Here is a 23,508-nt window from a genome sequence, read left to right on the forward strand (position 1 = left end):
AAAACAACACCCCAAGGTTCTAGAAAGCAGAGATTTCAAAAGTACTACACGTGAGGAAAATGGCAGGCATTAACCAGCGAGCGTATTACCTTGCACCATCTGGCAGCTTTCTATCAAAGGAAGTGCTACGAGGAATGGCTGTCTGAGCCTGCTGGAGAAGCTGCTGGCACTGCAGTCTGTCAGATGTTCCTAGGATTGGAGAGGCACGAGAGAGAGGCTGCCCAGCGGGAGTCGGCACCCGATGCCAAGTGGTATTCCTTCTGAAAGGGGTTTTATACTCACATGGGGTGCCTTCACTGTCAAGTTTGTATTCCACCATGGGTATACGACAAAGTTCTGAACAACCCCTGTGGGACAAATAAAAGTACTCATCAGCCTCACAGGAGAGGACAGAGAGAGAAATCTTGCATTCACAGTCAGAAGTATATACATATTTTGATTGCAGGTGCCCAGAGGTGTTCATACAGCATGGTACTTCGAACGCTTCAAAACTGTCACGCCAAGCAGGTAGAAAACATTTCAAAATAAAAGATTTGCTATCATGTGCTCAAAGATCTTTGAACTGGCTCTTCACCTTTCAAAATGGGGAACATATTAAACTTCTGTAAATTCATCTGCAGCTTGAATTTTGCATAATAAAAACTTTTAGAGACAAGGCATTTACAAGTAATAAAGCATCAAGTTTTTCTAAAATGGCATTGATTTCTTTAAATGTCAGAAACAGGTTTGTTGCTTTGCAGCAAACTAAACATTTCTTAGTGGGGTTGAGAACTCTCCTTCAAAATCCCACCTTGTCCCCACCACGTGACAGAGCGCACAGACTACAACACAATTAATTGGCACCTAAATATTTTTCCCTGAGTTTTTAAAGTGTACTTTCTAATGTATCTTTTCCCAGGGATTTATAAACCTGGAAGAGAAGTGGGGAAGTGGAAGGAAGAGACAGAGCAGAAACAATTTGGCTTACCATCTCTGCTTGAAGTTTACAGTGTGGTTAAATACTAACAGTATTCACAGACAGCATAAACCCAGGCAAAAGTACTGGTAGTGTACCACAAAGGATCAGTGTGCCTGTGGGATATTTGCTGCATGCAATAACTAAGCTCTACTGTTTCAGAAATTGGTTAATAGAAGCTTCACACACCCTTTAGTCAATACTGATTATCACTGGAGATTTTTTTATATTCTCAACATTCCATCTCCATTATTTTTCTGATAGGCAGTGTGTACTAAATCAATATCTATGAGGAGAACACACTAAAGACTTCCAAAGCAGTAATTAATTTTAAGTAAGAAATAGTGAAAATTTGCTTCTCTGTCTCAATTACAATTCTGCTCCATTTCTTAGCTGAGTCTCGATCAAGCCTCGCTTTTGTTGAAAGACCAACATTTACCATTTGCAACTAAATTAAAGTCACCTAGAGAAAGTGCAACAGAGCGTATAGAATTTACAGTCTTAACCCTGAAAATATCTTGGCCTAAGTGGCTCAACACAAATGTGTAGCGCAAGCAAATTGCGTAAATTCTCCCACATTAAACCACTGTGCATTAAAGCTTCTGAATCAACCTTCCCAAGGAACATTTTCATCATCTGTGTTCTGGTAAACAGATTAAAAGAAAAAAATATTAGACAAAAAGCAAACTGCCTTATTCAAGGTTGTTGAAGGGAAGTCCCGTGAGCAACTGTAGCAATTGCATTCTACATACTCTGTATATGCGTAGTCTGATCCAGGCAAATGTTTAACTCTGCTGAATTTTTTAGTAACAAATTGGCAAGTTCATCCTGTAGCACTAAATCTCTGTCCCCGGTGGCACTCAAACACATGAAAAAGTTAAAGAACTTAAAAATATAGATGATGAAAGTATTGAGAATGGAGATTGATAGCCAATATTGATCGATATGGAGATCGATAGCCAAGACACCTTGATAAAGATGAGCTGAAGACCTAGAATGTTCCAAAGCAGAACTCTGAATGCCTGTTTTTTTAATGTTATTCTTTTATCAGAAATATCCTTGTAAGACGCACCAATAAAATCTGACATGTCCAACCTCTGCTGTCAAATCATAGTTGGACACGCTGGAGGCAACACAGAATTTTGCAATCATGATTTTCTGGTTTGAGCATCCCTAAGGAAGTAAAACCACCCTAATAATCTCTTCTCACAGACATGGAATCATGCTACAGAGAAATCACTGTTATAAAATTATCACATCATTTCAGAGGGTCAGTTTGGTATACCTCTAACCTTCCCCTCACCCTGAAATGCCATAGTTATTCGGAACACCACTTCAGACTGCCTCAGTCCACATATCGATTTTTAAAACTTTTTTCACTCTTCTGAGAATCACATGCTGGGCTCTTAGAATGAGGAACACCAGGAAAAAAGGTCAAGTTGAGCAAATTGCACAGAATTGTGCAAACTCTTCTACTGCTGAAGCATATACCGAATATATTTCTCCAGTGTGTTTTTCAACTGCTTATATTCCAATATCATGGTTCCTTTCATGCAAGTTCCTGCCTCATTCACTGCCTGCAACAAAGAAGGCGTAGGAGACAACAGCCTCCAGCAATGCAGCCATGATTCCTTTTTTTCTTTTTGCAGCTCAAAGAATGACACAGTAAGGTTAATATTAGTCTGATGCACTGCATAACTTTTTATGTGACCATATATACACAGTTTTCCATTATTTGATGAAGAAGTTGAACAATTATGTAGGCTAAAATTTCGATCTCCCTTCTGCTAATTTCTTAGTACTGTTTCACCCCCTTCTTCATTCCTATAGGCTTTAGGCATCAGAAACAAACCACACCCTCCCCAACTTCTATTATTAAGATATCAATTTTACAATTCGTCTTAGTAATTGAGAAAGTTATAGCATGTAATGCTATAACATGCGACTGTACCCCTCATTAGATACTCATTAGATACTCCCCATAAAGTACTCTAAATGCTGTAAAAATAGCCACTGGTTTTAAAAGCAAAAGGGATTGTTAGTACTATTTAGTTTGACTTAGCTTGCTGACTAATTAAAAAAAAGATGGTATAATAGTAAACAATAAGCTCTCCCACAATGAGTAAGAACTGAAAATTTTGTAAAATTTTGTGCTTGTTTGCATCAGGAAAACATATTCTTCCTACAAAAAAAAAAAAAAAAGAGGACACAGTTCCTGCAGAAAAAGGCTTACAGAAGAACCTTGTTTCAAATCACTATAAAAATTTAACAGTGTTGCTTATGAATTCAAAACAGAGCCCTAGAATGCTTGTTTTAACTGGCTCAAAAAAGAATTTCCATGGTTTCAGATAGCTTCTTTTGTCACATAAGGCCTTTAAATCTTAATTTAAAAGTACCAAACCAATCACTTCAACATTTATATGAAAAAATATGCTTCACTGCTTCACAAGCAGAACAGATACTGCAGTATACTGATATAGGTAAAGTCATAATTGTAGCTACCTCCCATATCAGGAAGACAGAGAAAGAATTCATGCCTGCAATCCCTACCTCCACTCCCTGCCATGGATCAAACTGTAAGTTATCTTGCATTAAAAAACAGCCCAAAAATAAATGCAAATCCCTCTTAAATATGTAATTTCACCTTCACCTAACTTTTGATCTTGTTACTGATTCCATCAGTGCAAGAATATACATTGGCACTGGTATTAAATGATAGCTTTTAAATTTAAATTTTATATATTTCTTTTAAACTTACTTTATAAGGACAAATCTCTATTTTATGGTTTTAAAAAGATACTTGAATTGATGTTAAAAAAGTATAGGATATCAAATGTCTTGCACAATTATATTCGACATAACATTTGAAGAACAGACTCATGATATTTAACAAGAAAATGTGACCATATCTTAACCACATACCAGAAATTATAGCACTTCCTGCCCTTCACCATAGCTCGGGATTAATTAAATCAATGCTTCAACATAAAGCACAGACTCCTACTAATACCTTTGGTTCAAGAGCCAGATTATCCTCCTAAAAATCTGGTTAATAAAACCTACTCTGCAATTAAAGAGAGCATGACCCTATGATAATAGCTAGAAGGTCATGACAACATAAAATTTAAGAGTCCTCTATAAAAATCTGCAATATTCAAATGTTTCTACAAGGAGCATTATGTTCTGAAGGAATTATCAAGCACTCCATTAAATTTTTAAAACTACATTAACCAATCCTCTCAATATTAGTTTCAGATTCCATACAAAGGTTCTGTAATAGGCTCTATGAAGGGCCTACATTAGGTAGGGACCCCAGGTAAACTCACTAAATATCCATCTCCACAGAAAAGACAGAAGTTTCCATGCACCATGATCAACACCCTGTCACCTTGATAGCTGCCCAAAAGCCTTCTTTTCTGCTAAATCTTGACTATCAGCTACGGGGTACAACTTCAGTATTTGGACCCCAGCTATCTACAGATTTCAAGTATGAAGAATTTGTTAGAGTATCAACATAACTAGAATACCCACTTACAATTTAACTCTGGTTCAATGTATTGCAAGGAGACATAGGGACAGAAGGAATCACTGGTGTACATCAGTTTATTACACCGGTAAGTTATTTCTTACTATCAGGATTTCAATACCAAACATCTAATCCTGCTCAAGAAAGAGTCTTTATCCAGCAGTACAATAACTCCATTCTTCTAACTCAAACTTTTTGCAAACAATCACTTCTATTAGAGTGCATGTTTGTTCTTACACTACAGTAGTGCCCAAAGTGACACAACAAGCCTGAGGACTCGTTGTGCAGTCTATTAAATCCACATAATAAAACACAGATTAATTTCATATAATTATAGGGATTTAATTGAAAAGCAGAATTTAGTAGCTTAGTTTTGCTGAGACTCAGGATGTAGTTAGTTAAGACTAACTACACAGATTTTTTCCTTCCCTGACACCGTGCAGTACCTCCTGCAGGTAATATCTCAATTCCACTGACCCCTTATCTCAGTTACAGCACAAGTCCAAGACACTGCATAATACAGAAATGGTCTAAGAGAATTTTGGTCAAAAAGTCAAGACAAAAATTCCAAGTTCTAACATCTCAGAAACCTATTAACAGTAATCATACATAATTCAAAAATATTTCAAAAATTAAATCAAATTTGTATTTAATATTATGATAATTTCATATCATAATAGATGTGTGAGATTGCTTACAGCAACCTCAGACAGGGCTGCTGCCCACCCTATCACTTTGGTTTAAGGGAAGTGATGACTCTCTAGAAGTCCCTCCATGGAGCTAAAGAGTTGAAGCTGCCAATCCCTCCTTCTTGAAGATAAACTCATCTTTATTACTATTAAACTCATCTTTATTACTATGCAGTTTTCAAACAAACCTTTGTATTGGCAAGCTGACAAGCAATTCAGAGGCCCCTTAAAGAGCCTCTACATCTGTATTGTTACATGTAAAAGAGAAATACAGACAGGAAGTAGGTGATCTTTAAGGTCCTTTCCAACCCACAACATTCTATGATTCTAATATAATTCTATGAATAGAGAGAAGAAAGAAAAAAAAAGGAAAAAAAAAGAAAAAAAGTAGTCTGAAACTCTTCTTTGCATCTCTCCATAGAGACAAACAGTGCTTTGCCAGGCATTTAGGGGTTTTTTTCTGCTTGACTGTAACAACTGTACACATAATTAACTTTAGCAATTATAATTAACCCCTACTATAAGTTCATTCATAACTCAGTTAAAAAAAATAATCAAAGACTATTTGTATGAGAAACACAGTTAAGCATTTTCTACCATTTTAGTTTTTATTGGGTAGAGAGGATTAACTTTTCCAAGTAGTACAGCTTCCAATTAGTATAATTACATTTTCTTAGTGATAGTTCTTTCAGTTGCAGCTACAAAATATCAGAATCTAGAAATTTCAGGTATTTTCAGCCTTCTTAGATTAGTAGCAGGGGTGGTAATTAAATGGTTTGGTACATCCAAATTCTACTTTTACAATCAAACATTCAGGTTTTGCTGCTTCAGCCTGCCTCAGGTGATGTTAGACTTGGCTTCTTTCTAGCTCAGATGGCTTAATTTATTAATAAGTAAATAAATATTAAGAATCTGAAGGCCCTACAAACTACCCCACCAGCTTATGGCAAACACTCCTGTGACAATAACTGAAGTCCACCACACAATAGCCTCTCCCCCTTCCTGAGAGCATATTCCAAACATTCTATACTCTGTTTGTTATCTGTTACTTTTAAAAAGCCCCGAAAAGACTATTCTTTCAAAGAAATTATAGTCCTTTAAGGGGAACAAGCATCAGGACTGGAAAATAAGTCATTACATCTATTTTATTTGTAAGAAGGAGTTTGCAATGTTCAAAAGAATAAAACAACCTCAGAAGAATTGCAGTAGTACTCAAAAATGGCCCACTGGCAGTTTCAGTCATAGTTACTAAAGTATTTCCATTTTCAAAACTCTCTGCAACAGCAGAAAGAGAGTCTCTTGCTTGTTCAGACCAACAGTGGAAACTACTGCTCCTACAGCTCTCCAGCTTCTGTTTATAGCTAGCTCTGGAAATTCTGCTTCAAGTTTTGTTTGCTTTCTAAATTTCCTAGAAATTGTTTCTTAATCAGTTCTCAAGCAATTTCTTTTTTATATAAAATGGTAGTTGAACTAAGACAAACACATAGGTAAAATGTAGTAAAAAAGGATCTTGCAAAATCTACAGTTTAAAATAGATTTAGAAGTGCTTGAATTCCTTGATTGGATTTGGCTGATTAAGGATATAGTGTCCTTGAACACTACTATAACACCACCAGTGAAAGCAAATCAGAATGAACATCATTATTCTCCTGTTAAAATGCACACAACCTCAAACCAAAAATTCTGAAGGGAGAGACCTAGCACAGAAACAAATATGACACAAGAATATTTATTCAGATCTGAAAACAATGGCCAACATATTTGTTCTAATACCACTTTGTCATTTATAGAATTTATGTTTTAAATAGCATTTTCTTCTATCTAAATATCAGCCTGATGCCACACAAATAACTTAGATTTCTGCATCAATTTGTGCATGATTATTTAATTGCTGGAGCAAACTGAAAACAGCAGGAGCTTTGTCTCAAGTTCATAAATTTTACAGGATAGTAAATGAAAGGCCTTATTCCATGATTGCTTTTGCATATACTACTGTCAAGACTCCAGTAGAAGGATCTACATTAAGTAATGGAAGACATTTATCGAGCAGAATTTTCCTCTCTAATTTCCTAATCACTCTGTAACATTTCTTTGTAAGCACCTTCAATGTTCAAATAGTTTATTTTTATGCTGAAATAAATGAATACAAGACAGTTTGCATGAAAAAAATCCTTGTTAATTGTTTACTGCTAATAGTTTATTCTCAATGGGTGCACACTTACATTTAGTTGGTTTTCTCTTAAAATGATGGATTACAGATTATTTGTGTGTAAGCTAACAGACAAAAAAAAAATCAAGAACTTGATTAAAGAACTCTGTTTTGGCTGATGTTTTTTTCAAGGGACTGCTTTGGAAACACCCCTGCACACTTGAAACTCATTTTCACTTGAAGGATGCAATTCTCAAGACATTCCATGGCACTCATGTCCAATCTGTGTAAACTCACTTCAGAACTTGATCCCAGCAAGGAACTAGTACTAGTAAGCAACCCAAAGAGAAATTCTTCACTGCTTTGTATTTATAGAATCCAGCAGACAAAGCTTAGCAGAAAGTAGTCTTTCTAGAAGTGAAAATCGGCTGATTATCTCAGAAAATGAAAGATGGGCATTAATAAAATGATACATTTGGATTTTTTTCGTAAAACTCTGGAATTTTTTTTGCTAAAATTATATTTATATTCTTTCAAATGTTATGTAAACTTTTAATGCATGTGATCCTTTTAGGAACAAAGATATATGCATTTTTATGTCTACGCACTGTGGGCAAAATCTTAGTGGCTGACCTTGAAACCCTAGATTATGGCATTTAAGTGAAAAAACTCCAAAAACAACAACAAACACACACCAAAACTGACAACAAATACTGAACTCAGAGAAACCAGGATGAAATACAGAGAAGAAAAGCCTACCCAACTGCCAGGAGATCATATACCCTGTAGGATGAGTCAAACTTTCAAGGGACTTGTTTCAGCCTCCAAATGTACTTTCCTACATATGTCAGATAGTCTGATGCATCATTTCTTAGCAGAAAACCTCTAAAACCAGCTGTGAATAAAAGCAATAAGTACTGGAGCACAGGTGTAAATCTTTCTCCTGCTTTTTAACTATCATTTTCCTAGACACTTGTAATGTGCAGGTAAAGGACAGATGGACCCCCAAATATGACAAAAATATCTGTATGTCTGCTTTGAGTGTTATTTGATAATCATTACAGCTACCTGATACAAAAAAGTTCCCTCCTGACAAGCTGTCACACCTGCCTTAAATGTTTATCACAAGTAGGTGTTTGCACAGAGGCTCAATTCAATCCTGTTTAACCATGCATGGACTCTCCAAGGACAAGGAAATTCCTTGTCAAGCCAAGGTGAAATGGATTTAGTTCTCCAGATACTCCTGTTTTACATCCAAAACCACTACCTGTAAATTTCTGAATAAACCTGATATCAGAGTACATGAGAGACATGAACATATGGAGCAAGTCCAGCAAAGGATCAAAGACGATTAAGGAATAAGGGCATCTGAACACAATGAGGGACTGAGAGTGCTGGTATCATTCAGCCAGGGAAAGAGGAGGCTCAGGAGGGATTTTATCAATGTGTATAAAATATCTAATGGGGGGATAAAGGAAAAAAGATGATAGACTAAGAACTGTATCCAGTGAAAACAAAGGAGGCAAGGTGCAAAACCGAAGTACAGGATATTCCATTTAAGCACCCATAAAAACTTTTCTTACTAAAAGGATGATTGCATACTGAAATTGAAATATTGAATTTTTTGAATCTCCATCCTTGGAGATATACAAAACCCTGTGAACATGTCCATGAGCAATCTGCTCTAGCTGACCTTGCTTTGAGCAATGGGGTTGAATTCAACAACCTGCAGAGGTCCTTTCCAACCTCAGCTATTCTCTGTTTCTGTGACAAGAACCTGCAGAAGGCTAAGAGAAGCAACTGAGTAGGAGACAGGGAGATGGCTTTTCACAAATTTTAACTAGTAGTAATAGGCTATCTTTTTTCCCCCAAAATTCTGATAATTTATCCCTTTCTGCCCTGTCCTCTTTTTCCTCATTCATTAAAATATTTTACAAAGTCAAAGATCTTATTTTTCAACAAATTCTCAGACTTGTCATGCAGTATCTATAACTGCTTTCTGTCTGCTCTGTTTAGATTATAAACACTGCAAAAAGGCAAGCTCAAAACCCTCCAGAGACTGGACAGTCAAAATCACTAATCATATTTTTGGGGCTATACAAGGGAAAATGAACAGTTTTCTGTGGGAAATTGATATTTGAGAGAAAGAGACATTTCTTATATACACACTAGAAAGATGAAGCTAATAAAACTTAAACATGCTTTTTAAAAAAAATTAGAATGGGCACATAGTTTTAAAAAAATTCATTTTTCTTAGTAATTAGACACAATTTTTAAAATGCTAAAAATTATAAAGAGGAACAGCTTTTGCAGATTTTTCTCAGTGTGGTAACACTCAGTTCAAACTCCTCCTACACACAGACTTGGGTGCTATGTATCACACTGATCTGGGATTTAAAGATTTTATCTCTAGAAGAAGATTTATATCAAAGACAATATAAACAGTTCATATAGAAAGCATTTTTCTATCAGGGCCTATAAAATACACATTTTTACCTTCAATAGAAAAGGATCAGCTCATTAGGCTCATATTCTGTAAACAGCTTGGAAATGTATACCAAACAAGTCAGTGAAAATTCATACCCAGAAGCAGATGGTGAGAATAGCAAAGCTAAGCAAAGAGAGGCTTAATTGCAAATTTCTATCCAACTAAGCAAAACGGTGGTATCCTACATTCACAGGCATTTTGTTCAGAAAGGGAAGCATCACGGTGCAGGCTGAGGCAGGGGACAGCCCTTGTGTGTCATACATCAGGCCAATGACTACTTGGAGAATTGCCACCAATTAAACAGCATTCGTATACAGTTGGCATCAACTTCACAGTGCTGCACGCTACGTAAAATTTTATTGCTTGTTGTCTTGCCAAAAGCAACACATCTAATGTTTTTTCTGTTGAATTAAAAATTAACAAGAGATTTAAAGTTGGCCTGCTACAAGAAGAGAAGTAATTAAATTTACTCTGGTACTGTTCTCATTTAGAATGAGGCCAATTCACACTGACTAGACAAGGTGTGTGAGAAATAAAGTCACACTGTTACAAAGTTTCAATTTTTTCCTACTTCTCTGCCTCATGATGTTAAAAAATGGAGAAAAATGTCTTTTGTCACCAAAAAAGGAACACTGATGAAAGAAAAATGCATTTCAACCCTGAAAACACTGCTATAGTCACTGTAATGATTGCTATTACAGTCTTTCCCCGAGCATGAGCATATATTTCATGTTGCAATATGATATCTCTGCTTTAAACGATAGACTCATTGATGTAATTCATCAGTTAATGTGAAAAAATTAGATATCTGTAGAAAGCGAGTAGAACTCTGAGACTTGTGACTGGAAAAAATCACTATTTTCATTAAATTTTGAAAGAAAAAAAAATAAAACAGATCTTTTCCAATAGTCAAGAGTTGGAGAAACCCCAAAGATGCAACGGACTAGGTACAATTTCATGGAAAGGATTCCATATTTTTAAATTCAGCATTAAAACATAAAACTCTCCTGTGGAATAAAAGAAATAACATCAGCTTTAGGACAACTCAGTCAAGATACACTACATTTTACTTCCTACTCTTTTAAAGTCATATAAAAGTAAATTTTTCATTAAATTTCTTTTAGGATCTTATTTTATCTTCTATAACAAGTCAATATGGGGTTTGGGGAAATGACTGCTTTAAAAGCCTCAACAATATTGTCACCCAACATGATGGACAATATCCATTTACCAAAGGCCTTCAATAAAAGAGTCATCCTTTGACCAGGAGCAGAGAAAAAAAGAAGCCAAACTCAGATACAAATGTTACACTGAGAACTGCTGCTCCTTACCTTCTGGGCGCTCCATCCTCGTGTGGTTGAATAATGACCACTTTTACTGTCACCGATGTGCGCAAAAGGTCAATCATTTGCTCATGGGTCAGAGTTGCCACAGCCACTTTACAGATCTCGACCAGGCGGCTCCCTTGCCGTAGGCCTGCTTTCCATGCAAATCCAAAGGGCTCCACATCAGCCACTATCCCTTCAAAGTTCACGTGGAATCCAAGCTGGCCCAGCCCATTTCTCCGCAGGGTCATTTCCGTGGTTTCACATCCTCTGGTCACTATCTGAGGAAGCACCAGATTGTTACGTGATTGTCAGGGCACACAAACGCTCTAAAGTCATGTAAACCTCGATATTAAGTATCTTTAATATATTAACATTAAATTATCTTAACATATATCTTTGAATGAAGGTTTCTGCGCAAAACGAAATGAACGAAACTTTTCACAATGCTAAAAATCTTACATCTCCAGGGCAGGAAGCTGACCCATACCAAGTTCTTCCCCCTTGCCCAATGTTAACACAATGCCATTTATATCTAACTGAAAACTTTACAGCTGGTTTAGCATCAAAATACAAAGCAAGAAAAATGCTGCCCTATTACTTAATTCTTTGTTGGCTGACTGCAGGTGTGCAGGTGTTTTTTATTCAGCATTAAACAGTATTAAACCCAAGATATAACATGAGACAAATTGAAGTGCCTCAGTTCCAGCAGCTTGTTTTCCTCAAGAAAATAGCAATGAAGAAAATATTAATTTATTTTGATTCTTAGGCAGATTCCTAACTACCATCATGTCTAGATGAGGCTATCACTAAAATGGGATGAGAGTTTCCATGTCACTGGGAAACTTAGAAACAAAAAAATTACTTCCCTCACATTCAATGAAGAGTAACTATAATTTAGAGCAGCCCAAATCCTTCAAATTCAGATTTTGCTAAGCAGGTTCTTTTCTATATACTGTGAAAAATAGTTTTGCCATGTAAATCACAATCATACAACAGCCTGTAAGCTGAGATACTGCACCACACCCAGAAGGTAAAATTCTAGTCCACATTACAAGGAAGTTTGAGAGTTACCCCAGCCTTCCCTTTTGTCAGTGTCCCAAAACCAGTCTATATTTGATTCAATTAGAACAAAACCTGAACCACTATGAAACATTATCAAAGATCTCCCATAAATACTCTACCAAGGCAAATACTTGCCTTTTAAAGATGCCTATGTTACAATACAGATCAAGGGATCTTCACAAGGTCATGATACACTAAGAGCATTCCACAGCACACCTCACCTTGTTCCACAAAGGCATTCTTGCTGTTTATGGCTGGGATTAGTGTGCATCACAAAAACAGATAGGAGGCTAGTGGCCTTTACTGTCAGCTGTGCAGGACAGATCTCTGCAAAGGTTATTTAATGGATTGAGTTTAATTCAGGAGGCTATTTAATGTGGGAAATGGATTTATTGAGAATTCTCAAAGCTTGACAGAAGGCTCACAAAGTATGTATCTCTATGCAAACTTTAAGATAGAAAATGCTGACTTAGAAATGCCATGGAATAGGACAGACATTATTGAGAGAGAAATGGAACTAGAGGCAAGTTTCAAATGATGGCCTTGCAAAGAAGACTAGATACTTTGGAGAAATAGAACTATAGAAGATGCACTGTAGTAGGACCCACGAGGGGTAATTTTAGATGATTGGCTTTAAGGCATTAACAGCATTGTGTGGCAAAAGCCGATAGGCCAAGAAATGCTTAGAATGTATTGAAATAGTTGGCTTCTGATTGTGATGGCGTGAATTATAACATCTGTACTGTCTCACCCTTCACATGAGACTGAAAAGGGAATAAAAGTTTTAAAATGCCTCTCAGCTGCCCCATCTCTGGGTCAGAAAAAGGTATAATCCAACAATTTTGAAAAAGTCACTCTTGCTCTCTGTTGCCTGCTTGAGTCAGAATCCAGGCAGGCCAGCTTACTGTGTACTTGCCACAGCAGAATGGCCCAACCTGATTCAGGGGTGCATGAGGAAGGACTGTACAGCTCACAAGATTTGGTACATCAGTAAGTTTTAAAGCACTATTTTCTTCATAGAACATTTATATATGGATATCTGTCACTCAGCAGAAAAAATTAGAACTTGCACACATGAGAACAAAATGCCACAAACCCATGAGTTATTTTAACTTTGCTGATCTGGTTTATGCTCTTTATGCTTTTAACCTGTGAGGTAAAGAAATTAGCTCTAATTTATTAAGGGATAATCTTCTGTGAACTGTGAAATATTGAAGATATTGCAGGGATCAGATATTCTGAGAATTATTGTCTAGTAATTTTGGTTCCAGTTACTTCTGAAGATGTAGGTTTCAAAGTTAAAATGTGAAAGTCACTATTTAGATGTCTAAAATGTACTCTGCAGGCTTTGTTTACGAAGTCAGGTTCTGGGTTTTCATACCAAAACCAAAGCAGTTATTTCCTTTGTCATTTTTCACCTCTGAGGTTTTAGTATATTTTAGAAATTTTCTTTGTAAATAGAACTTTCGATTGTGCTTGTAACTCTCCATATAGTATTAGAACTATATAGCATACTGGAAACTTTAACCTACTGTTAACCTAGCTCTTTTATGACTAAATTTCAATAAGGAAAACAAACCTTTCATAATTTGTGAACTAGACGAATGAAAAGGAAATTTTCAGCTCTTTGTTAGCTACATTTCCATCACAAGTTACTAAAACACACATTTAGTTATGCAGTGAAAAGAATAACATGCTATTACACTCAGGAGCCCAGCTGAGGGAAATAATTTTATCCTTATTAAGCTACATAATATTTTTTTTGGGGGGGGGGAGGGGCTGATGCCTCTTTTTTGTCATGTCACAATTATAGACTACTGCAAAATGAATGTATCAGCCAAAGTATATGGATTTCCCCAACTCAGAGCTCTCAAAATCTCTTCAAGTTAGTTAAATATTCAAAAGTTATAAGATAAGAAAGATAAAGATTCCTGCCAAAGACTCATCTATTCCCAATGGGAAGTACTCCAGGAGATCTAGTCCTCCCCAAGTGTAAATTCCCCAAAAGGTAACACTGCATATTACATGGTAATGTCACATTAAACATAGTGCTGCTCCACTTCAAAATATGGCATTCTGCTACTTGGCTGCAGCTTCACTGATCTTGTGGCCACAAATGAACTAAGAGCTGGTTTCCCTGCACGCATTTAAAAAAAAGTTAAAAGACAGAGATCCTCTATGCTCCATGAAGAAGGTAAAGAGGTTTTTTTTTTTAAATATACAGGATACTAAGGAAATTTTGTCAACTCAGATTCTTATCTAAAGATCCATTCAGTGTTTCCATTTAATCTTTCATCATCCTGCCATTCTCTGTTATCCTAAAGCTCAAAAATCACTGCTTTTCCTACCTTCTGACACAACTCTCCAAGTTAATCTATAGCTTGCTGCTCTTTCTACTTTCTATAACTAGATACTCTGCCCCAACAATAAAAATTTGTCTAGACTGACAAGTCACAGCTCTTTTTTCAGTCCTGAACCAATTGTTTTAGTTCAAACTAAAGTCATGGTTTCAGCCAGTTTTTTACACCTTTTCTTAATCTGGATATTCAGATAGGTGTCCTTTTTACCCACATGATTTAAATCCAGGCAATAAAGTCTAGTTATTTCTTCGACAATCTCATTTAGTAATTGAAATGTTCTACTCACTGGTTTTAAGAAATGCTTTAATTCATGACTGAAAAGGGTTAATCATCTGGTCACTGTAGATTGCTACTACATCGCAGTTTGAGCTTTCATCTTTAGCATCTGCTGGCACATATGGCTATTAACCTTAACTGCGTTCTGAGTCACTTGAAAAGTTTTTAAAGTACGCACATTAAGTGTGGCATCAGAGTTTTAAATACTTTTTAGTGGTTCTAATGGTTCTATACCAAATGTATACAAGGACTGCAGAAAGCATTCAATATTATAAACCGACCAGGAAATAACATCAATATGCCGCTTTCAAAAGAGAGAAGGAGCTGGGGAAAATGAAAAAAAATGAGGCAAGAAACGGATGAAAAATGTTTTAAAACAAGTAATGATAGTTAACTCTTTAATTTGTATGTAATTAGTAGGCAGCAGGGAAAGAAAAGGCAGTCATAATTCACTGGAATAGATACTTGAAGTCAATATTCAGGAAACCTTAGTAATATCTGATGCTGAATGTGAGGCTTAAAACCAATTTTTCATTATTTAACCCCAAATCTGGCCATAATAAAGAGGAAGTAGTAAAGTAAACACAAATAAACATTTCATGTTGTGTTTTAAATTACCAAATCTTAAAGATCTGTCTTCAGCAATGTGGGTTATTTCCAGGTTTTGCAAAACCGAGTAAGTGAAAAACAGCACAAAAACATTGTCACTGATGACAGCAGAAGTTTTCACTAGAACTTTAAATCTCGTTTTTAATTTGTGTTAAGAAATTTATATTGTTAACAAGACCTAATGGGAGCACTACTTTCTAGAAGGGGAACATCTGTTTAAGAAAGTGAAACTGAAGACCTCAATTGAATAGGATAATATAACAGCAGCAAGAAGAGTTTAAAGACATTCAACTCTTGAGATAGTAATTATACTTTGGAAGAAAGTTATTTAGAGCATGATATTGAGCAATGCTAAATGAGGCTGAAATACTAGAGAGGCCCTAAATTGTCAGCTGCAATCCAACTGTTTCAGTGTGAAAATTGTAAGCAGACTGATTTCCTTTCAGTGCCGAGCTTTCTAACAGAAGAAAACCCTAAGACCATCTAAATCACTTAAACTAAGATCAAAGAGTGAAGTGCAACCACTAGATGCATCAGCACTTTTACACTGGAGTTATTGTCAGTTCATTAGGGCTGACTGAAATAGTTACAGGACAGTGGTCATCAGTAGTTACTGACATGGTCATCAAGTGTCTGAAAAACTTTATCCAGTCAGCTGTTAAAACTGGCATTAGTTGGTGTAGTTTTCTTTACTTCCTACACTTTCTCAGAACAGAGGAACAAAATATTCAGCAGAACCACTTACAGAATTTTTTCCGCTAATATTCTCACAGAATATAACAAAAAGGCAAAGTATATTTTACACATTAAGATTTTATATATTATTTAATTAATGATATTTCTACCTACAAGGGCCTGATTTGAGAACAGGCTACAAAAGGAGGCGGTGAAAGGTTTTTAGTCCTGATTCCAACACTGGAACCATCCATGGCCTTGGGCAAGTAATCAGATTAATGGTATCTGAAACCTTACCCCTGCAAAAGAGGTTGATAACATTTATCTCACATGCTGTTGTGAAGATTACTATTTGTAATACTCTCTGAAGACCGAAAACACTCCTGAACTATAAACAGAGAACATTTTTAATTATATCTCAAAGTAGATGTAGACAAATGACTGTTCATAAAAAAACTGGAGTTCCAGTTCAGAAACTGTACTTACTTCAAGTCTTTGAACAATTTCTCTGATGTCTTCAGTACAATTATCTGCTGCAGACAGAAGAATACATTCTCCTCTCTCATAAAATATTTTGATGCTCATTAATCCAGATGTCCATCCAATAACATCTCTGCAGGAGCAGTTAAACACAACGTTTTTTGATTCCTTTTCAATCAACATGATAAACTCATTGGAGATTCCAAGGAGACATTCAATGTCAGCAGACTGGCCAAAGTCTCGGGCAATCACATTCCACATAATTGCTCCAACACTGAATAGGTGTGCATCTTTCCTTGGTTTCACTTTTTCCTTCTTTTTTGCCCCTAAAGTAATAAAGCTGAATTTGGCTGAAGTATCCACTGTAGCTGTGGTAACAAAGTTTTCTGCCAGATCTTTCAGGTATTCTTGACGTGTCCTTGTGGCCATGGCTCGAAATTTTTCCGACTTATGTGCTGCATTTTCAGCATTAATAACTTTGGCTAAAAGGAAGTCCCTAAAGACTGCAGACTTGGGGAAAGTTACTCCTTTGGGAATGGGTGGACCAAATGAGGGAACATCTTTTGATCGTGAAACACCAACACTGGAAATCGGAAAAAAACAAATAAACAAACAACCGACAAAATGATTAATTCCCTAAACAAAAATAAATCAGATGATAAGCAGAAATGTGATCTCAGCAATCCATTTACACAATTAAGTACAGCTCTAACATGCCAATTTGCAGACATTCCATCAAGAAATCTGATTGGGATGTCTGTTTCAGAATGGCTTTCCTCTTTTAAATAGATAAAGGACATTATGAAGGTATCTTAACTAAAACAAAAAATATCAAGGATAACTTCTTAGCCGGTCAATGTCTCCTTTCCTTAATGCAATAAATATTAAAATGAATTGCATGAAATAAATGAGGGAATTATTTTATTTTTATGTAAATCTATCATTTTCAGTTGTCACTCAGTGTCATCGTCTTAAAACTAAGAAATGCAAAAAATAGAAACAGAATTAATTTTTATCCTCAAATCTTCTACAATGAAGTATGAATTCAATGAAAAAATAGTGGTGGGAAATATGACTATAATGGAGCATTCTCCACCTGTTCAATCTGCCTACTCTATGCTCATAAAATTGGAAAACACTTTAAATTCTTGATCTAGACAGTTCACAGCAAAATGTAGCAAAAATAGGAATATTTCCTAATTGATACGATTATACCTCTAATTGATACATACATAATATATTTCAACTGAAAAAGAATTTCAAAATACTGCACACATTAGGTACAACTACTGTTTGACTGAAATACAGTCAAAATTGGAATGACAGAGAGAGTTTAATAGTAAGGAAAATATAACTTAGGAAATGTCATGTATTAATCAACACACAACAGGTACTGAAACAAAGTCAAGGCTTGAAAGATAGTTTAAGTTCCAGCAGACAGCTAAAGAACAGTAATACAATCCACCCTCATGATATATTTTAATTTCAATCTAAACAATGAAAAAATAACATTTATAAATAAACTTGTGTAATTATGCTTCACGTCTTTATCACTATTTATTACCAATCAATTCACAAATGTGATTCCACCTTGATTACCTCGCTAAAATTCATGATGTAGTGACTTAAATGTGAGAATTGATAAAATCATCTAAAATTTATGGGGTTTTTTGATTCTCCAAAAATCCTTGTTCACGTGCTTAAAGGCTATGACTCATCCCGGTGTCATATTGTCATACTCAGGGATTCACACAGGTTAAAGGATCTTCTGAAATACTTTAAATCACTTTCTTTTAAAAAAGGAAACATGCAATACAAATTCTAGATTAATTTCCATTGGTGCCCCTTCAAATCTTACTTTCATTAACTTGGTATATCCCCATTTTGTGGACAAAAATCAGCAACAATGAGCTCTGCACATAACCCTTTGAGCCTACAGACTGTGCCCCATAACTGCTGATGTGTGCAGGGAGGCACTGGAGTTTCAAATTCACAAGAAGTGCAGCAGAAATTTTAAAACTGAGCACATAATATCTATAAGGAATACAAAGCATCTAGAAAACACGGTTGCATTGTAGTCTTAGTAACAAACTTAAATAGTTATAAGGCTTTACTCACCTATAACACACATTTTCAGTGCAAGGATTATGCACTTTGACAATGACAAATACATGTTGAAAGTGGGAACGAATATTTTTTGGAGTAAAAGGAAGTGCTCCTGGCTCTTGGAAGACAATGGTAACTATGTCATTTCCTATATGCCTTTTCCTTAGCAGCTAGACAAGAAACATGCATTGAAAAATTAATTATTTTTAAAAAATTAAAAGTCACAAATTCATCATCTTAGGAAAAAGAAAAAAAAAAAAAAAAACCCCAAACAGGCCAAACCAATACAAATAATACATAATTTTTCAGAAATAAGTTTTATTGCATCATGGATAATAACATGTAAAGGACATCAGAACTGCAAAAGTATAGGGAAATGAAATTGGGCTAAGTTTGCAAAAATACTAGTAAATTTTCTCACATCCCCACACTAGTTCTCCATAGTTTCTGCTCATTTATATTTTATTTTATGAGAAAAATGTATTTCTCCTTTTCTTACTAATGCATCACTTCAGTAATAAAAGTGTTGCATCACTTGACATTTCTCACTATCCAGGAAACTGTACATTCGTTCCCTCTCCACAGTGTAATAATTGTCTCTGCATTAAAAATATATATACTGCTTCTGTCTCAATAAAACTTTCTTTTCCATGTCACAAAACTATTAAATATTGTCCTTAATATTATGACCTTACTTAAAAAAAAAATATTATCATGAACATCCATCACAAATGTTAACAACTGCATACCTGAGGAACAGAACCAAGACTCACGGAGAAAAACTAGCTATTAGGAACTCTTTAATTAAAAATTTGTTCTTGTAATTAGTAACTTTTATCATCAAAATATATTTAAGGACTAACTTAAAGTGCTAAATCATTGTTACAGGATAAAATTTAGTAAAAATTGCAAAACATAACCAGCAATAAGGGACTACCACTCTTTCTCCCCCAAAAAACCAACAAAATAACACAGTAAAATGACACTCATTTCCTCGTGGAAGAATACTGTAACTTTCAAATTTTGTCTATTAACAGACAAAAAAAGCAGTCTACCAGCTGCTACATTTAAAGTATTTACACTAAGTCTGCCAAAGATCTTGCATTGTCAACTAACAGCATTAAGATATGTAAAGCTGTACCTTAGCTCATGTGTGACCAAAAAGGATTTAAGAAAAAATTTACTTGAAAACTTTATGACAGAGCAAGTAAAAATTTCTCTATCAAGGTGATTTCATGGAACAGAGTCTTTCTAATAAGAGTATTTTGTTGCATTTTTCCAGTTCCACTAAAAGTTAGTATTTCATCTACCAACAATAAAAAGCAAAGTTGCACATGTCATAGCCTAGAACCCATAAGTATGTTTCATTCCAGCCCTTAAAGTAACATAAATGGTGATATTCTGAAGATAGTCAGAAGGGCCAAATCCACAATTTTAAAGCATGAAGTATATCTATATTATTTTAAATACAATCAAAATCCCAAATATAGATATAGAAATAAGTCTTCTTATGCAGCTTTACAACAGCCATAGGAACAGAAAACAGTATTTGGTAAGTCGTGTGGCTCAGTCAAGTTCTCAGGTTTTTAAGACTAAAATGAAAATAACTGGTTATTTGAGCCATTTAAGATGCAGTGGCTGTTCCATACAGAAGTGCACTGCGAGGAACTGATCACAGAACTAAGTGTGTCAGGTATACTCTAATTTGCTCATCTAATGAGCCATACAATTAGACCATAGTAGGGCAGCACAAGTTAATGTTTAGAAGTTATTACTATCTCACAGGCTGGAATTTACAACTCAGTTAAATTTGTAAGCAACTTTCCAATTATGAGGTACAAGGTGATTAATTTCTACTCATTATACCACTAAATGCCCAATAACTTGTTATTGCTACAGTGGTTCATGCCTCTACATTTCCATAGAGTAAATTATAAAAATGAGAATGCAATCGTCTTTAAAGGTATATTTACTTTTCAAGACAATCACTGCTTTCAATAATATTTTCTGCTTTTGTAGACCCCTTTAGGAGGTTCTGCTTGGCATCACACATAGCATAAGCAAGAACAGTATTCACTTAATTGGAGGTAAGTTTTAGAAATGTTTCAAATTTTACTAGAAAATATTTTTAAAAGAATGGCAGTTCCCATATCCTATCCCTAGGATATTTTTCAGGAGCGGAAACCTCTACAAGGCATAAAAACAGAAACAAGAAGACACGTTATTATTTTTAAGAACCTTACCAAGACTGTCGAGATCTTAGTGACTCCTTCAATTTAAAATAAAACCATTGTAATACTCATAAACAGTTGTCATGCATAAGTGGTCAGTCAACTTCAACACAAGGCAAAAGGCAAAGCACAGTTGTGTCTGTGCACAGAGAAATCATAATGCAAAGGACTTCTAAAGGGGGGAGAATTAAACTGGGGTGATCTGGAACATGGAAAGAGGTGCTCTGGATAGGACAAAGGAACAGGAAAAGAATAAAGTATTGAATGGAGAAGAAGGGGGGAACACATACCTCTCTGGGAAACGTGAGATAAGGATAGCATACTGAAAATGAAAAAGGAATGGAAGGAAACCGGAACTCAGCAAAATTATCTATAAGAAACCCTTTCCTACTTTCCATTATATAGCCTAGATTTTTCCCCCAACTTTTATCTCCTAGTTTGCTTGGGTGTTCTTTTCAGGTTCTCAGTTTCCCCTTCCTCTCCCATTTTGAGGTCTGCTCAGGTTTGGGGGTTTTTGGATGTTGTACAATTTTTTTTTTTTTTTTTTTAATCTGCCTTTCTAACATACTCTAAAGAATCTCATGCCAATGTTGAGCACAATAGGAACTCTCAACTGGGTGCAGAGAATACAGAAATTACTTACAGAAAGGAGGCATCACTGTCATGTTAGAATTTGAAAATAAACCTAATCAAGTACAATAGGCAGCCAAAAGGAAATCATTGAAATGTTATGCAAGAATACAAGACACAAAAAGGCAAGTCCAGCCAGGATAATATGTTAGAAAAGCAGAATCCATTAGATTGAAATTATTTGCACTAAATGATTGTTATTATATTAATTCTCAGATTTTAGTGACTCAATTCTTAATTTTCAGATATGCATCTCTGAAGGAAAAAAAAAACTGTCTTAAAACTTAGCATATAAACAGCTTGTGCTCAGCCTTAAAAATCTACCCACTTCTGTAGGATTAATTGCTTTGTCAAACTGAAAACAACAAGGAATTCTTGTTGAAATAGCAGCGAAATATACTCTCCATTCAATTAAACGATGATGTGTTAAAAGTCAAATAAGAAAAACTCCAAACTTATTTTAGTACATTTCTAAAATAAGTGGTTTCAAAAGTTGTATTTTCAATTTGTGTTCTTAGCCAGTACCCAAAGCAGGAATGAATGGCAAAAGCTCTTTCAACAGATCTGATCAACTGTGTTTGATATAACCACAGGTCTTGCTACCCAACTATTTTAACAGTAGCGAAATGCAACAAGCTTATTTCATTATTGCATATCTGTTTCATTTTTAAGTTTTCATAAAACCAGGTGAAAACTGATTATTTGAACAGATTTGGATTAATCAGGTCTGACCACGTGTACACAAGCAGACTGCAAATGTGTGAATAGGAAACTTGCAAGGGAATGGTTTGGAAAGGGACATTGCAAAGGTAAAGTTTAAAGGGGAAAGCCTTGAACTGCTTTGAAGAAAGGCCAGTAAAGGAAAAGGAACTGGCCACACCAGGGCTGGTTGTCTTCTCCATCCTAGGGAAGGAGCAGCTGACTTGAAAGTTCCCAGCCGATGTTGCAGCCAAAATAAAAATTACCTTGCTCTTTGGATCTCCTGCTGGTTCTAAAACTAGAGGGATGTCCTGATCAGGGACCAAGCAGGGCGTAGTTATATCCTGGAAGAAGCAACAAACAGTTCTGGTGCGGCCTATTTTTGGCTCATAGGTATTTGGAACACAAGCAATGCTCAGTGCTTGCTCACTGAAGGTCACCGACGTAGATTATGAGGAGTGACTGAATACCTTGCCCAGTCATTACCAAACAAGGGACATAGGGAAAAGATGCAACAACCTCAGCCAGAACATACATCATATGCTAGCAGAAAATAACTATTGAATGGGGGGCTTCATTCCTAACATAACCTGACAGGAAATTTACCGTGGTCTCTAACTTCCCCTTATGCAGTGAGCCAAACCCTGAAGAGACTTCATTATGTATTTTGGAACTAAACAGTAAGATAAAAAAAAAAAAAAAAAAACAGTTACTATAGATCTGTTTTGCACATTAAGGCTGGCTAAATTCTAGTAATTTGGGTGCACTTGTCACATTTCATTAAGACAGTGTACATGCTGTGCAAACACTGATACATCTCATCACCTGAAAAATAATGTGGTGGGTCTTCAGACACTGCTCAGACTTGGAAAACTGCCACATTATTTTGATCCCAAGAAAGCCACGAAAACAACATACTGTTTCTGCTAAATATTGAACCTTTTAAAGGGACAATGATGAGAGCTTACTAAAACACTGTGGAAAGGAGTACTTGTTGCTAGGGAAAACCATGGAGTTAAAATTGAAAGATTTTGCTGTACACAAGAATCAGTACCTGACTATAAAGAAAGACATAAGGAAATGGTAAGAATGAAAGGAAGGCACAGGAAGAAGTGAAAGGACAATAATAGGGGGTGGCTGAGCAACACAGCAGTGAAGCTGACAGACAAACAGCAAAAAACTATGAAAGTAAGTGAATCATGGCAAGAGGATACCCTGTTCTCACAAACAAGGAAAATTCACACA

At 35.7% G+C, this 23,508-nt stretch overlaps 1 protein-coding gene across 6 annotated transcripts in view; it reads right to left on the reverse strand.

Moving 5' to 3' along the window:
• SIPA1L2 (signal induced proliferation associated 1 like 2) overlaps positions 1–23,508 on the reverse strand; it is a 126,705-nt gene that overhangs the window by 30,200 nt on the left and 72,997 nt on the right. For 4 of the 6 annotated variants that reach the window (XM_040058321.2, XM_040058318.2, XM_040058316.2 and 1 more), the window contains exons 8-12: positions 22,530–22,607; positions 18,716–18,873; positions 16,604–17,180; positions 11,139–11,413; positions 90–347 (exon numbers count right to left, since the gene is read on the reverse strand). In XM_040058321.2, the coding sequence (XP_039914255.1) occupies positions 90–347; positions 11,139–11,413; positions 16,604–17,180; positions 18,716–18,873; positions 22,530–22,607 (1,346 nt within the window). The remainder of the gene's footprint in view (positions 1–89; positions 348–11,138; positions 11,414–16,603; positions 17,181–18,715; positions 18,874–22,529; positions 22,608–23,508) is intronic. The other 2 variants (XM_040058320.2, XM_040058319.2) reach the window with 1 other exon arrangement.

Source organism: Hirundo rustica, chromosome 3 (assembly GCF_015227805.2).
Source record: "Hirundo rustica isolate bHirRus1 chromosome 3, bHirRus1.pri.v3, whole genome shotgun sequence".
Taxonomy (NCBI): Eukaryota; Metazoa; Chordata; class Aves; order Passeriformes; family Hirundinidae; genus Hirundo; species Hirundo rustica.